Genomic DNA, 12631 nt, shown 5'->3' with positions numbered 1-12631 from the left:
AGTTCTCATACATGCCATTGGGGTTAGGCCAGTGTCTGGCGTAGTCTGGCCTTCCGTTTGGCCTTGTATGAGCTGGTGAACGTTGCAGCATGGCCCACCCCACACCCTAATCAGGATGCACATTTGGGTGCTGCTGCCCTAACCAGTCCAGACTATTGGGGGTTCCTTTACCTGTGATTGATGGCAGGCTCCTTGGTCACACTTAGCTTAGTCTATCACTACCCCAACTCTTGAGCTAACCAGTGGGGCTAGAATTTTCATAGGATGTGGCCCACACATCCCTCACAGAATTTACCCCTGGTTATGGTTCTTGAGTGCTAGTTAATGTAATGGCTTGCTTAATGTGACCTTTCTCCTGATCCATCATCATGACAGGTAACATGATATAATTATACAGGACAAGTCTGAAGCCATAACTTTTGCATGGACTGGTATTTGGTGGTCAGCATTGTTCAGTGATTACAAGTTTTACAAAGGAAGAGTTACTGCCAATGGGAATCTTTACGAATGCTTCGTGTCCTAGGAGCACAACGGGTTCAATCTGGAGCTACTTAAGCTGTGACTCAAAGAACCAAAACCCCAGAGCTCCCTGGCCGGGCGGCCAGCAGGCAGAGCCTGGCACCAAGTGGTGCACTAGCTGCCTGGGGACAGCTCACCATGTGCACATGGTGGCTGTTTTCTGGGATCCAGGCATGAGACGCCCCATCCTGAGACCCACCAGCAGCCGAGAGGCTGCTGGAAGTTTAAATTCCCAGGCCCAAGGTTGCGCCCCTCCCCAATCCCATTCACCACCCAATGAAGGCGGAGGGTGGGTCCCGACCTGCCCAGTCATGGAGACCTCCCCCCTCGGTGTACTCACTCCGGAGGCAGCAGCCCCTGGAGCCCAGGCAGGCCTGGGGACAGTTCACCACGTGCACATGGTGGCTGTTGTCTGGGATCCAGGCATGAGACGCTCTGTCCTGAGACCCACCCCAGTATGGAAAATTTCAAACAAACAAAAATAGGGTGGAAAAAGTAATATCTTACATTCATTATTCTGTTTCAATAATTATCAGCTCAATAGCAATTTGATTTTGTTTATACTTCCACCTACCCTTCCTTCACTGGGTGATGAGGCAATCTGAAGATTTTTCCATATAAATGTCTAAAAGGTAAGGATAATAAAAAGATAACAATACAATGGTATTATTATGCACAAACACACACACATACACAAATATATGCACCCCAAACAAACACCTGACACTATCTTTTTTTGAAGATTTATTTAATTTTATTGTAAAGTCAGATATATAGAAGGAGACACAGAAAGGAAGATCTTCCACCCGATGATTCACTAGCCAAGTGGCTGCAACAGCTGGAGTTGCGCCGATCTGAAGCCAGGAGTCCAGAGCTACTTCTGGGTAGTACCCTACATGCAGGTGTAGGGTCCCAAGGTTTGGGCCATCCTTGACTGATTTTCCAGGCCACAAGCAGGGAGCTGGATGGCAAGTGGAACAACCAGGATATGAACTAGTGTCCGTATGGAATCCCAGTGCATGCAAGATGTGGACTTTAGTCACTAGGCTGTTGTTCTGAGTCCCTGAAACTATCTTAATATTTATTTGAATGGCAGACTTACACTGAGAGGAAGAGATACCTACAGAAATAGATAGATCTTCTATTTTCTGGTTTACTCCCCAAATGGCTGCATCATCTGGCACTGGACCAGGTGAAAGCAGGAGCTGGGAACTCAATCAGAGTTTCCCAGGGGGATGGCTGGAGCCCTAGCGCTTCAGCTGTCTTTTGGTGTATTCCCAGGTACATTAGCAGGGAGACTGATCAGAAGTGGAGCAGCTGGGACTTGAACTGTTGCTGTTGTCACAGGGAACAGTGGCCCCATCAAACACTTCATGTTAACAAACCTTAATATCATCAATGTCCAGTTGGTATTTGGGTTGCTGCAGTTGTTGTATATACTCCAGCTGATTGAGACATCTTTTAAGACTGTAAATCTCTCTCCCTTCTTCCTGTTTCAATCTCTGCTGTTTTTGTTCTTGACACATTTTATGAAGAAATGTTCTTATTTGGGAAAAAAAAACCACGAATAGGATGATAACTTGGATTCCTTTTCTGTTTTAAACAATATGAAAAGAACATATGGACACAGATGAATGTTTCTTACTGAAAAGTAGTTAGAATATGATAGCCGAGAAGCACACGTTGGTATTTGCTTCTCTCATTGCTTCAAGTTACTTTTCTTTACTCTTGTGTTTTTCTTCTGGTCAAAGGAACTGAAAAATCACTTTGCCCACTTGAGAAACTTAATGTTCCTGTTTTGTTCTGCTTGTTATTGTTGAAAAGCAAAAGGCAGCATTAATTTTATATCAGAAATAGCCTCATTTAAGGAGAACTTGTGCCAGAATATTGACATTTTAAATGGTTCTACTTAAATTTCTTAATTACTAGTATAGGAAACAGTAGGATTCAGGTTTTTCTTCCTTAAGAAAGAAAGTAAAAAACTGCTTATTTATCTTTAGCATCATTAGGTAATAAATGTTAGTTCTTAGAGGGTGAATCAAACATTAATTTTACTATTTGTTCTGAGAAAAATACATGCTAATTTTTTACTTCCTTCATTCATATTAGAAAATTTAAGCATCATTCTGAGGAAGGTCATACTTTTAAAAAAACTAGAAGAAAAATAATAAAAAGAATAGAAAAATATTAGAATGCTTTATCAGATTTTACAAGTAAGTCTGTCAGAGTAAAGATCAAGCCACTTAATGAGGAAATCATGTAATTTCTAAATTAAAATAGAAGTATATTTCTCTCTTCTGAGTGGATGGCTACCAGGACAGCCCTGCTTCCTGGAGCCCTGAAGGACCAAGTTTCATTCCCCTCCTCCCCTGAACTCACCCTGGTCATGTCTCGTGTGCCTATGCAAGTTGAATCTGCCATTCATACTTTTAAGCTGGTGAAAAAGTAGGGAATGAGCTAAGCCATGGAAAGTAGCTTGATTTTATTGCTAATTTTTAAAATTTTTTAAACTAAGATTTATTTATTTATTTGAAAGTCAGAGAGAGAGAGAGAGAGTCAGATGCACACACACACAGAGAAAGAGAGAGAGAAAAAGAAAGACAGACAGACCATCTACTGGTTACTGCTCAGATGGCCACAATGGCCATGACTATACCAGACATAGCCAGGAGCTTATTCTGGGTCTCCCATGTGGATGGCAGCGGTCCAGGCATTTGGGTCATCTCCCACTGACTTCCCCAGGCAATTAACAGGGAACAGGATTGGAAATGGAACAGCTGGGACTTGAACTGGCACCCTATTGGATGCTGATGTTGCAGGTGATGGCTTTACCCACTACACCACAATGCTGATTCTGGAAATAGGTTGACTTTTAGTAGAAATTAACCCAGAAGAAACATATCATTTGTGCACATACTCTTTTGGACTTAATTTAGTCAAATGATCACAGCTAGTTGCATAGAAGGTTGAAAAATATAATCTCTAGCTCATATATCCAGGAAAAAGGGGGGGGGGAGAGAGAGAGAGAGAGAGAGAGTGTGTGTGTGTGTGTGTCTGTGTGTGTGGTGGTTGTGAAAGGGGACCAAAAGCCATCTGCCACAAAGTGCATTAAATTTTTTTTTTAATGATATAGTTCCTTAGGCTCAGGGATTTCCCCTTCCACCCTCCGTAGCCCCCCTCATCACACCGATTTCCCCTATTTTATAACAATAGTACAGTATAGTCTTTCACAGCAGTCATGAGTCTGTCATTCTTCTATTTAAGTGTATCATGCCTTGTAGGTATGCACAATGATAGAAAGTCCAACAGTTTCATTGGGAGTCCAACATTTATTCAGAAGGAGAGATGCACGACGCAGTGTATCTTCACTTCAAGGTATATGTGCCTGCATTTATACAGTTCCTCTAGACGAATATATGTATATACATGTTCACCTATGTATCTCTTGATCTTGTATTTTGCATGAAGGTTGTCTCATATCAAAGAGAACATATTATATTTATCCTTTTGGGATTGATTTATTTTACTGAGCATGCTGGTCTGTAATTGAGATCATTTTGTTGCATGTGGCAGAATTTCATTTTTCATAATAGCTGAGCAGTATTTCATAGAGTAGATGTACCACAGTTTCTTTAGTAAAAGGCGAAAAATTTATTTGCTCTGAAGAGAAACTGGAGTATTATACTGCAATTTTTTTAGCCATTCCTCTTTTGACAGGCATCTGGGTTGTTTCCATGTCTTCACTATTGTTGATTGTGCTGGTATAAATATAGTGTTGCAGGTCACTTTTTCATATTCAGATTTCACTTCCTTTGCATATATTCTGAGGAGTGGGATAACTGGGTCAAACAGCAGGTCAATTTTCAGTTCTCTTAGTACTCTCCACACTGGCTTCCATAGAGGTTGTGCTAGCCTACACTCCCACCAGCAATGGAGTAAGATACCTTTCTGCCTCATCCATGCCAATAGGTGTTAATAGATTTCTGAATGTAGGCCATGCTCACTGGAGTTAGGTGGAACCTCAATGTGGTTTTTATTTGTATTTCCCTAAAAGCTTGATATTTAATAAGCTCAATTTCTTAAAGTTGTAAGCATGCATAATATGATAAGCTCATGATTCCATGTAATAAGGCAGTATGTTCCAATGAAGAAATTAAGCTTTGTTCTAAGCATGTAATACCATTTCTTATTTTTTTATTTTTTTAAAGACTTATTTTAATTTTTTTAATTGCAAAGTCAGATATACAGAGAGGAAGAGAGAGAGGAAGATTTTCCGTTCCATGAGTCACGCCCCAAGTGACCACAACGGTTGGTGCTGTGCCAATCTGAAGCCAGGAGCCAGAAACTTCTTCCAGGTCTCCCATGCAGGTGCAGGGTCCCAAGGCTTTGGGCCATCCTCGACTGCTTTCCAAGGTCACAGGCAGGGAGCTGGATGGGAAGCTGGGCTGCTGGGATCCTGGCACGGTCAAGGCGAGGGCTTTAGCCGCTAGGCCACCACACTGGGCCCACCATTTCTTTATTTTTGAAAAAGTAACTTTAAAATAGTCAATTTCATTATGATGCCCACAATGATTTTAATAGTATTTCCTGTTAGAGATAATTTTCTGTGAATAATCTCTGCTTTTTCTCTGGTCTGCCTATTTATTTATTTCTGTGTTTTTAAAAGATATATTTTAAAGGCACATTGATGCAGACAGACAGGGAAAGACAAGCAAGAGATATCTTCCATTTGCTAGTTCCCTGGCTGCTGTGACTAGAGCTGTGAAAGTCTGAAGCTCAGGGCCAGGAGCCTTTTCTGGATCTCCCATGTGGGTATGTGGGACCAAAGCCTCAGATGATCCCCAACTATTTTCTTAGGCCATTAGCAGGGAGCTAGATCAGAAGTGGAACAGCTAGGACCAGAACCAGCTCCCAAATGGAATGCCGGCACCACAGGCATAGGCAGAGAATTAATTAATAATATTCACTGGATTGGCGTTTCAGAATATTGATTTTTTTTTCCACTTTTGGGACAGTCTACCCTTCAGCCTTCTCCATATCTTGATTTCTCCTTCCTTGTCAGCTGGTTATTTCAGTTTGTAGCTGAGGGCTGAAGGCTCTCTTTGTTTCATTTCAGACAGGATTATCTTCTCCTGGCTTTTGTGTTTTATGGTTTGAATAGAGTTAGAGTAGGAGAGTAAGGAATATATACCTTTACATTGCTAACCTCCAGTACTTTTCTGATTCTCGCTTTTGCCCTTTCGTGCTCTTTAGTACTACTGTTGACAAAGTACATTGAAGACACACATGCTGAGTGTTGTATGATCCAACTGAAATGGAAGGAAATAGGTAGAAGCCCAAAGCAGATCAGCTTGTCATGAATATAGGGGATTCCATTCATCCTGAGTCATTGTCATCTGGAAGTACTCCCAGTTTTAACCCCTGTGAAAAAGTTGTTCCTATAACCTCTGATCCTGCCATTGCTGAGTAAGAGCTCTTGTTTTACCAAACAGAATGGAGGCTGCTCCTTACTTGAAAATCAATACAAACCTACTAGATCTACAGCTCAACTGGTTATGATTTTGTTTTCTGACAGCTTCACAGTAGTATGCTTACATTGGTACATCTCTCTCTCTTTGAATTTTAGGTGCTCTCTATTGACTTCCTCTACCTACCCTTACTGCTCCTGTCACCAAAGATATAGCTGCCTTTCCGTGTGCTTACACACCCACACAGAAGCACACTTCCTGTTCTAACCCCCCCAAATATTTGTTTTACTAGTTAGATCATTACTGTTTACCTTATTATGATGCAGCAGGTGTTATTTATAGCTGGATTCTGTGACATATAATAGTATGCTTTTTTCCTCTTTGACACCATACTTTGTTTTCCCCAAAATTATTTTATTTTGTTTTTAGAAATTGGCTAAGTTTTTGTAAATTATTGTTATCTCCTCCTTATACATTCAGTTTCACCTACAAAAATTGTTTCCAAGAGTCTTCCAACTTGATTCTGTTTGGACCAGATGATCTCTGAGCCTGTGGCTCTGTGTCACTTGTCTTAGATTTTCCTTTACTGTCCTTGGGAAGTCTCCTTATCTCTCTGCGGTTTTGGAACTCTTGCTTCCTAGATTCTGTTTTGTGTCTTCCTGTTATTTATTTTTATGGGTTACATCCTCAAATGTTGGGGTGTGCGTGTGTGTGTGTAGAAGGTTTAATAGGATTTAAGACATTTAAAGCCTTAAGCATTTGAAAAATGTCGTTGGGCCCGGCGCAATAGCATACTGGTTGAGATTCTCGCCTTGAATGTGCCGGGATCCCATATGGGCGTGGTTCTAAACCCGGCAGTTCCACTTCCCATAACATTTGGGGAAAATGTTAGCTCCCTGCTTGTGGTCTGGGAAAGCAGTTGAAGATAGTCCAAAGTCTTGGGACCCTGCATTCATGTGGGAGACCTGAAAGAAGTTCCTGGTTCCTGGCTTCAGATCTGTGCAGCACCGACCATTGAGGCCACTTGGGAAGTGAATCATCGGATGGAATATCTGTCTCTCCTCCTCTCTGTACATCTGCCTTTCCAATATAATAAATAAATCTTAAAAAAAAAAGAAAAATGTCTTTATTTTCCTATCACTTCGTCAATACTTTGGCTGACTATAGAATTTTAGACGAGAAATCGATTTTCTTCTGGACATTCTCCATTATCCTTAAGTTTTGAATGTTACCGTTGATGACTGCTAGTATGAATTTTGATTCGTTCTGTGAAATTGACTTAAAAACACTAAATTTTATGGGAGTGTGGTGGCAAGAATACTGTTACTGGAATCATCATCAGTGTCACCTGGGATTTGTATTGTGGAAGCTGGATCAGGAGCTTGAGTTGGCAAGTAAATTCAAGTACACTGACGTGTGGGATGGGCATTTTAACCACTAGATCAAATTCCTTTCCCTGAAAGTGATTTTTAAGCTTGCTAAGTTTTCCGTTTGTCTTCATTGTTTTGAAATTGTTTTTTTTTCATTGCTTTGAAATTCTATGAGATGTGCATTGATTTAATGTTGCTCCAATTTGGAAATAATCTTCAGTTTGGGGAAGTTGTCTTAAATTTCTTTAATTGATTCCTCACACTGTTTTTCAGATGACGAACTTAGGGGTGAGTCTTCAGATTTTATTGTATTTTCTTTCCAACTCTTATTTGTTTTGAATTTTTGCTTTATGTTTTGGGAGATTTCCTCAACTCTTTATTCTCATTATTCTATTGAGATTTTCATTTGTATTTCATTTTTAAATTTATTTTTAAGAATGCCTTTGGGAGGATCACTAGCATATTGGGAAGTAAAGGTACTAGGCAGTATGTGGCTTTACTTCTGAAAGATGATAATAGACACTCCTAAACAGTGGGGTTGAACTTTGCCCGACTTTAAACTGTAGGTAAATGGTGACATGTGCTATAAGTTTGGTTAAGATAGGCTTTTCCCCAAATGTTATGTATTTCAGATTTGACCATTTTCTTCCCTGTAATTGTGGTTCATCCTTCTCTATTGTCACACAGTATTTCACTGTATGATTATATCACACTGTCTTTATACATTCTACTCTGAATGAGAAGTGCTGTGATAGTTGTTTTGTGCCATTTTATTTTTAAATTTTTAAAATTAAATATATTTGAGAGGCAGAGAGTTGGGGATTGAAGCAAAGAAATGGGGATAGAGTCAGAGAGGGAGAAAGAGAGAGAGGTGGGGCGGGGGAGAGAGAGAAACTCCCATCCTCCCGTTTACTTTTCACGTGCCTTCAAGGACTGGCACTGGGCTAAAGCAAAAGCTGGAATGTGACAATTCAGGTTTTCATGTAGGTGACATGAACCCAGTTACTCATTCTTGCCTTCCAGGGTCTACATTAGCAGGAAGCTGGAAGTCAGGAGCCAATCTAGAATTTGAACTCAGAAATTCCAATGTGAGATGTTGTCATCTTGTTGGGCTAAATTCCTGTCCTCTTATTTGTGATTTCTGGTAGCTACCCTTTTTGTTGGGTTCTTTGCTGATTTTGTCTGTATCATGACTTTGTCTATCCTTGGTTCTGTTATTGAGTTGTGATTTTTTAAAGCATTCCTTTTTTCCCTGCACAATCTTTGTTTCCTCCAAGCTTGTCTTTTCCCATTTGTTATTTGATCTTGAATTTGTTATAATCTTTTTCTCAATTATCTGGTAGTCTTTGGCTGTTTATACAAAGTCTAAAAAGTCACTGGAAAGCATTGTGCTGTCGGTGGGCTTAGTCTAGCCATGGATACTTGTATGCTTTATGCACCTGAGGATCTTTTCATCCAGCTGGGACTCAGGCTGTGTTGAGATAGCTGGGATTGGATGGGTTTCATTTTCGCTTGTGATTTAGAAGCCAAGGACAAGCGAACATCACTGAGGCTCTGGTGACTAGGATGCTTGATAGAAATCTTGTGAATCATGTTCAGCACTGTGGGTCACTCATTTTGTTCAAGGGACTGCCATGCCTATGTGATCATCTGTTTTGTGTACAGAGATCATGGAGCAGCTGAAATGCTAGCATAAACCAGCCATGCGGGTTGTGTGGTGTTCTTTGCTATCTGAGATATTCATTTGATGCAATTACATAGCAGAAGAATGTACCAGAAAGTGAAGGGATCTTGGGAGGTATGAATCACATCACGGGAAGCCTTGACTAGATTTTCTTATGAAATGACGGGCTGCGGAGGAGCAGGATGGCGCCTGGGGAAGGGGGGATTGAGCTTTTGTGCTGTGGGCGTTTCCGATGCAGGCACAGAACACAACATTGATTGGCTCCAGCTGAGAGTAAAGCTTAATTTGGTAACTTTGAAGGGCAACAGCCTTGAAAAATTTAAATGTCGTATTTTAACCTTTTTTTTTTCTTACTTTAGAATACTGGGATCTTCAATGGCAGAAGAAAGAGTGACCAGAAGACCGAGATGAGTTTTAACACTATTCTAGAAGAAATTCTTATTAAAAGATCGCAGCAGAAAAAGAAGACATCACCCCTGAACTACAAAGAGAGGCTTTTTGTCCTTACAAAGTCAATGTTAACCTACTATGAAGGTCGAGCAGAGGTAGGAGACAGACACAGCTTACCCTGGTGCTTTCTGGGTTGATTCTTCTTTCTGATCGTGCCCTTCTCCTCTTTGTCTTGTAGAATAAACTTGGGTTAATGACTTTAAGGAAATGATGTGTTGTCATTGGAGTTGAAAGATAAAGTTTGGGTTATGGATAGATATTAACATAAGGTTATTAACATAAGGGATTTAGTATGTCTCGGTAGTTATCTTACATCATTCTATTGAACAATTAGAACATAAAGTCATCTGTCAGTTTTAGAATCTTAGGCAATCTGACAGGTGTATCTTTTCCATAACCCACTGTGCTGTGTATCAAGTCTTCCTTAACCTGTATGAACTGTCTGTGTCCTTTGCTTTGAGTGTTTCTTCATTACTAAGTGATTGGGTAGACCCAGTACTTTGTTGAAGTTGGCATAAAGCAGACTTTTTTCAACTTTTTGTGTGATTAGAGGCCACCAAACCTGGTCCTTGAGTCTGAGGTGCAGGGAGGGGCATGCTCAGCCAGCTCCTGGCTTCTGTCACTTTTTGTGGCTGTTTCCACCACTAGAAGAGGTGTGTGAAGGTGCGACCCTCTCTGGCCTGCTTTTTGTTCCTGTCAGGTTGGGTGTGCTATTTTCTAGTCCTGCCACGCCACCCCCTGCTGGAGACATTCTTGAGTTGTTTCCAGGAGTGGCTAGAAACCAGTTGCCAGTGGGGGACCACAGCCGTGGTGTAGATGGTTACAGTGGATAGTTGGTGAGCCTGATGGTTGGTTTTAATTCTCCTTTTTTCCCCCTAGAGTGCCTTCCTCAGAAGTTGATTTTACTTGTTTTTTGTTTGTTTTGCTTCTGCCTTTCAATCCTACTGATTTCCTAGTGGCTTAGTTTCCCCAATTCGGACAGAATGGTACTGCTTCTGAGGGATGGGCTTCGACTTTGTCACTGGGGCCTGCACAGTTCTTCGGGTTCACTTAATTTAGGACTAAAGACTAAATTTCTACCATGCCTGCACTGAGACTCCAAAACTTTTAGTGGTAAAATCTGACCTCATACAAAGCTATTTTTTTATCCTGTTCAGTGTGAATATTGGTACATCTCTTTACAGAAATATTAGTGTGTTTAATTATGTATGGCTACTATGTACATGTACTACATTTGATTTATTAAGTCAGAGAACTTCATAGATCCAAGGGGATTTCAGATAACAATTGTTATCACAAATAGGAATTATTTAGGAATCTGAGATTATAATTTGTTGTATATTAATAATTTATTATAATTTAGATTTAATGTAATGATTCTAAGAAATGAGAGAAATATTATAGTAAAAGTGGTAAAATGTGCTTTAGCAGCAAAGAAAACCACAGAAATCTATTTGTTTAAAAATATGTGCTTATACTGTTAAAAATGAGTTCAATTGTTGACTCATTTTGAAGATGATAAATTTATAGCCATTCTTCTATATCCAGGACTTTCTTTGAATACCAAAATCTTGGGATACCCAAGTGCCTTAAATAAAATGATACAGATTTTTTAAAAAAGATTTATTTGTTTTTATTGGAAAGTCAGATTTTCAGAAAGAAGGAGAGACAGAGAGAAAGATCTTTCATCTGCTGGTTCCCCAAATGGCCATAATGACCGAAGTTGAAGCCGATCTGAAACCAGGAGTCAGGAGCTTCTTCCGGGTCCCCCTACTTGGATGTAGGGTCCCAAGGCTTTGAGCCATCCTCAACTGCTTTCCCAGGCCACAAGCAGGGAGCTGGATGGGAAGTAAAGTGGTTGGAATAGGAACTAGTGCTCTTTAGGGATCCCAGCAATGCAAGGTGAGGACTTTAGTCACTAGGCTACCAGACCTGGCTTGATACAGAATTTTTAATGTCATTTTAATATCTTCTTGTATAGTTTCAATCAGCTCTGGATTACTTAGTATACCTAATAACAATATAAGTGCTGTGTAAGCAGTTGTGATCTTGTATTGTTTAAGGAATAATGATAAGAGAAGATGAATGAATATTCAATATAAACAGTTTTTATTAAAAAGTTTATTTTAGGCCCAAGGTTGGTGGAATCCTCAGACCCAGAGGCCACTGTAGTGAGGCAGGCTTCTACAGAGTCAGTGTGCCCTGAGTGAGCTAGCTGATGTGGAGTGAAGGGAGCATGGACTACTCCCCGCCCCTCCCCTTGCTTCAGAATCTGATTCATTTCTTCACCTCGGAGAAGCCTTAGCCACAGGCGAATCTGGAATGACAAACTGTTAAAATCTCTACTTTTGACACTTCCTGTCTGATTATACCTTCTTTGTAGGGGGGAGGAGACTGTGACATCAGGCCCAGGCAGTTAGTACCATTCACTATGTTCCTGCCTCTATCCCCACTGCTGTGAGGGGCTGTTCCTTGTTTATTATTGTTGTTGTTATTATTATTTGAGAGGAAGAGAAAGAGAAAGAGAAAGAAAAGACAGAAACAGGAGCCTGGAGCCTCCTCTGTGTCTTCCATATGAGTGTAGTGGCCCAAACACTTGGCCATCCTCTGATGCCTTTTCCAGGTGTATTAGCAGGGAGCTAGGTCAGAAGTGGAGCAGCGTGGACTCAGCTTAACGTGTTCAATCACAGTGCAGCCACTGTTGTATGATTGTAACCTGTAATAACATAGAACAAAAGACACTGGAAATTTCTTAAGTGATGTGGTTTTCTAGTAAGGGAGCAAATGACACATGGGTCAGACAACCTGATGCCTCTTTCAGTGTGGAGATTTCATGAGATTTTGAGATGGAGGTTAGGGGAGCAGACAGGAGTTTAAGCAGTATGATGACCTACTAAATAATGGTGAGAAAACAAGGAATAGGGTAATTTCTATTTTGAATAAAAAATGTAGGTAGTATATAGGTTTGCAATTAATAATAGCAAAGAAATCAGGAATTTTCGAGTGTTTTAGCTTGGGTTTGAGACCTAGCTTTGGCTCCTGACTCCAGCTCCCTGCTAATGCAGCTGTTGGAAGGCAGTAGTGATGGTTTGAGTAATTGGATTCCTCCACCTGCATGGGAAACCTGTGTTGTGTTGCTG

At 40.6% G+C, this 12631-nt stretch overlaps 1 protein-coding gene across 4 annotated transcripts in view; it reads left to right on the top strand.

Moving 5' to 3' along the window:
- Positions 1-12631, top strand: part of TEC (tec protein tyrosine kinase) — a 110459-nt gene that overhangs the window by 31988 nt on the left and 65840 nt on the right. For all 4 annotated transcript variants that reach the window (XM_040966371.1, XM_040966372.1, XM_040966373.1 and 1 more), the window contains exon 2: positions 9401-9586. In XM_040966371.1, coding sequence (XP_040822305.1) covers positions 9449-9586 — 138 coding nt within the window. In that variant the 5' untranslated portion in view covers positions 9401-9448. The remainder of the gene's footprint in view (positions 1-9400; positions 9587-12631) is intronic.

Source organism: Ochotona curzoniae, unplaced genomic scaffold (assembly GCF_017591425.1).
Source record: "Ochotona curzoniae isolate NIBS_2020 unplaced genomic scaffold, NIBS_Ocur_1.0 scaffold_4505, whole genome shotgun sequence".
Lineage (NCBI taxonomy): Eukaryota > Metazoa > Chordata > Mammalia > Lagomorpha > Ochotonidae > Ochotona > Ochotona curzoniae.
Note: the sequence above shows the minus strand (reverse complement) of the source record. Positions and strands in the feature narration are given on the sequence as shown.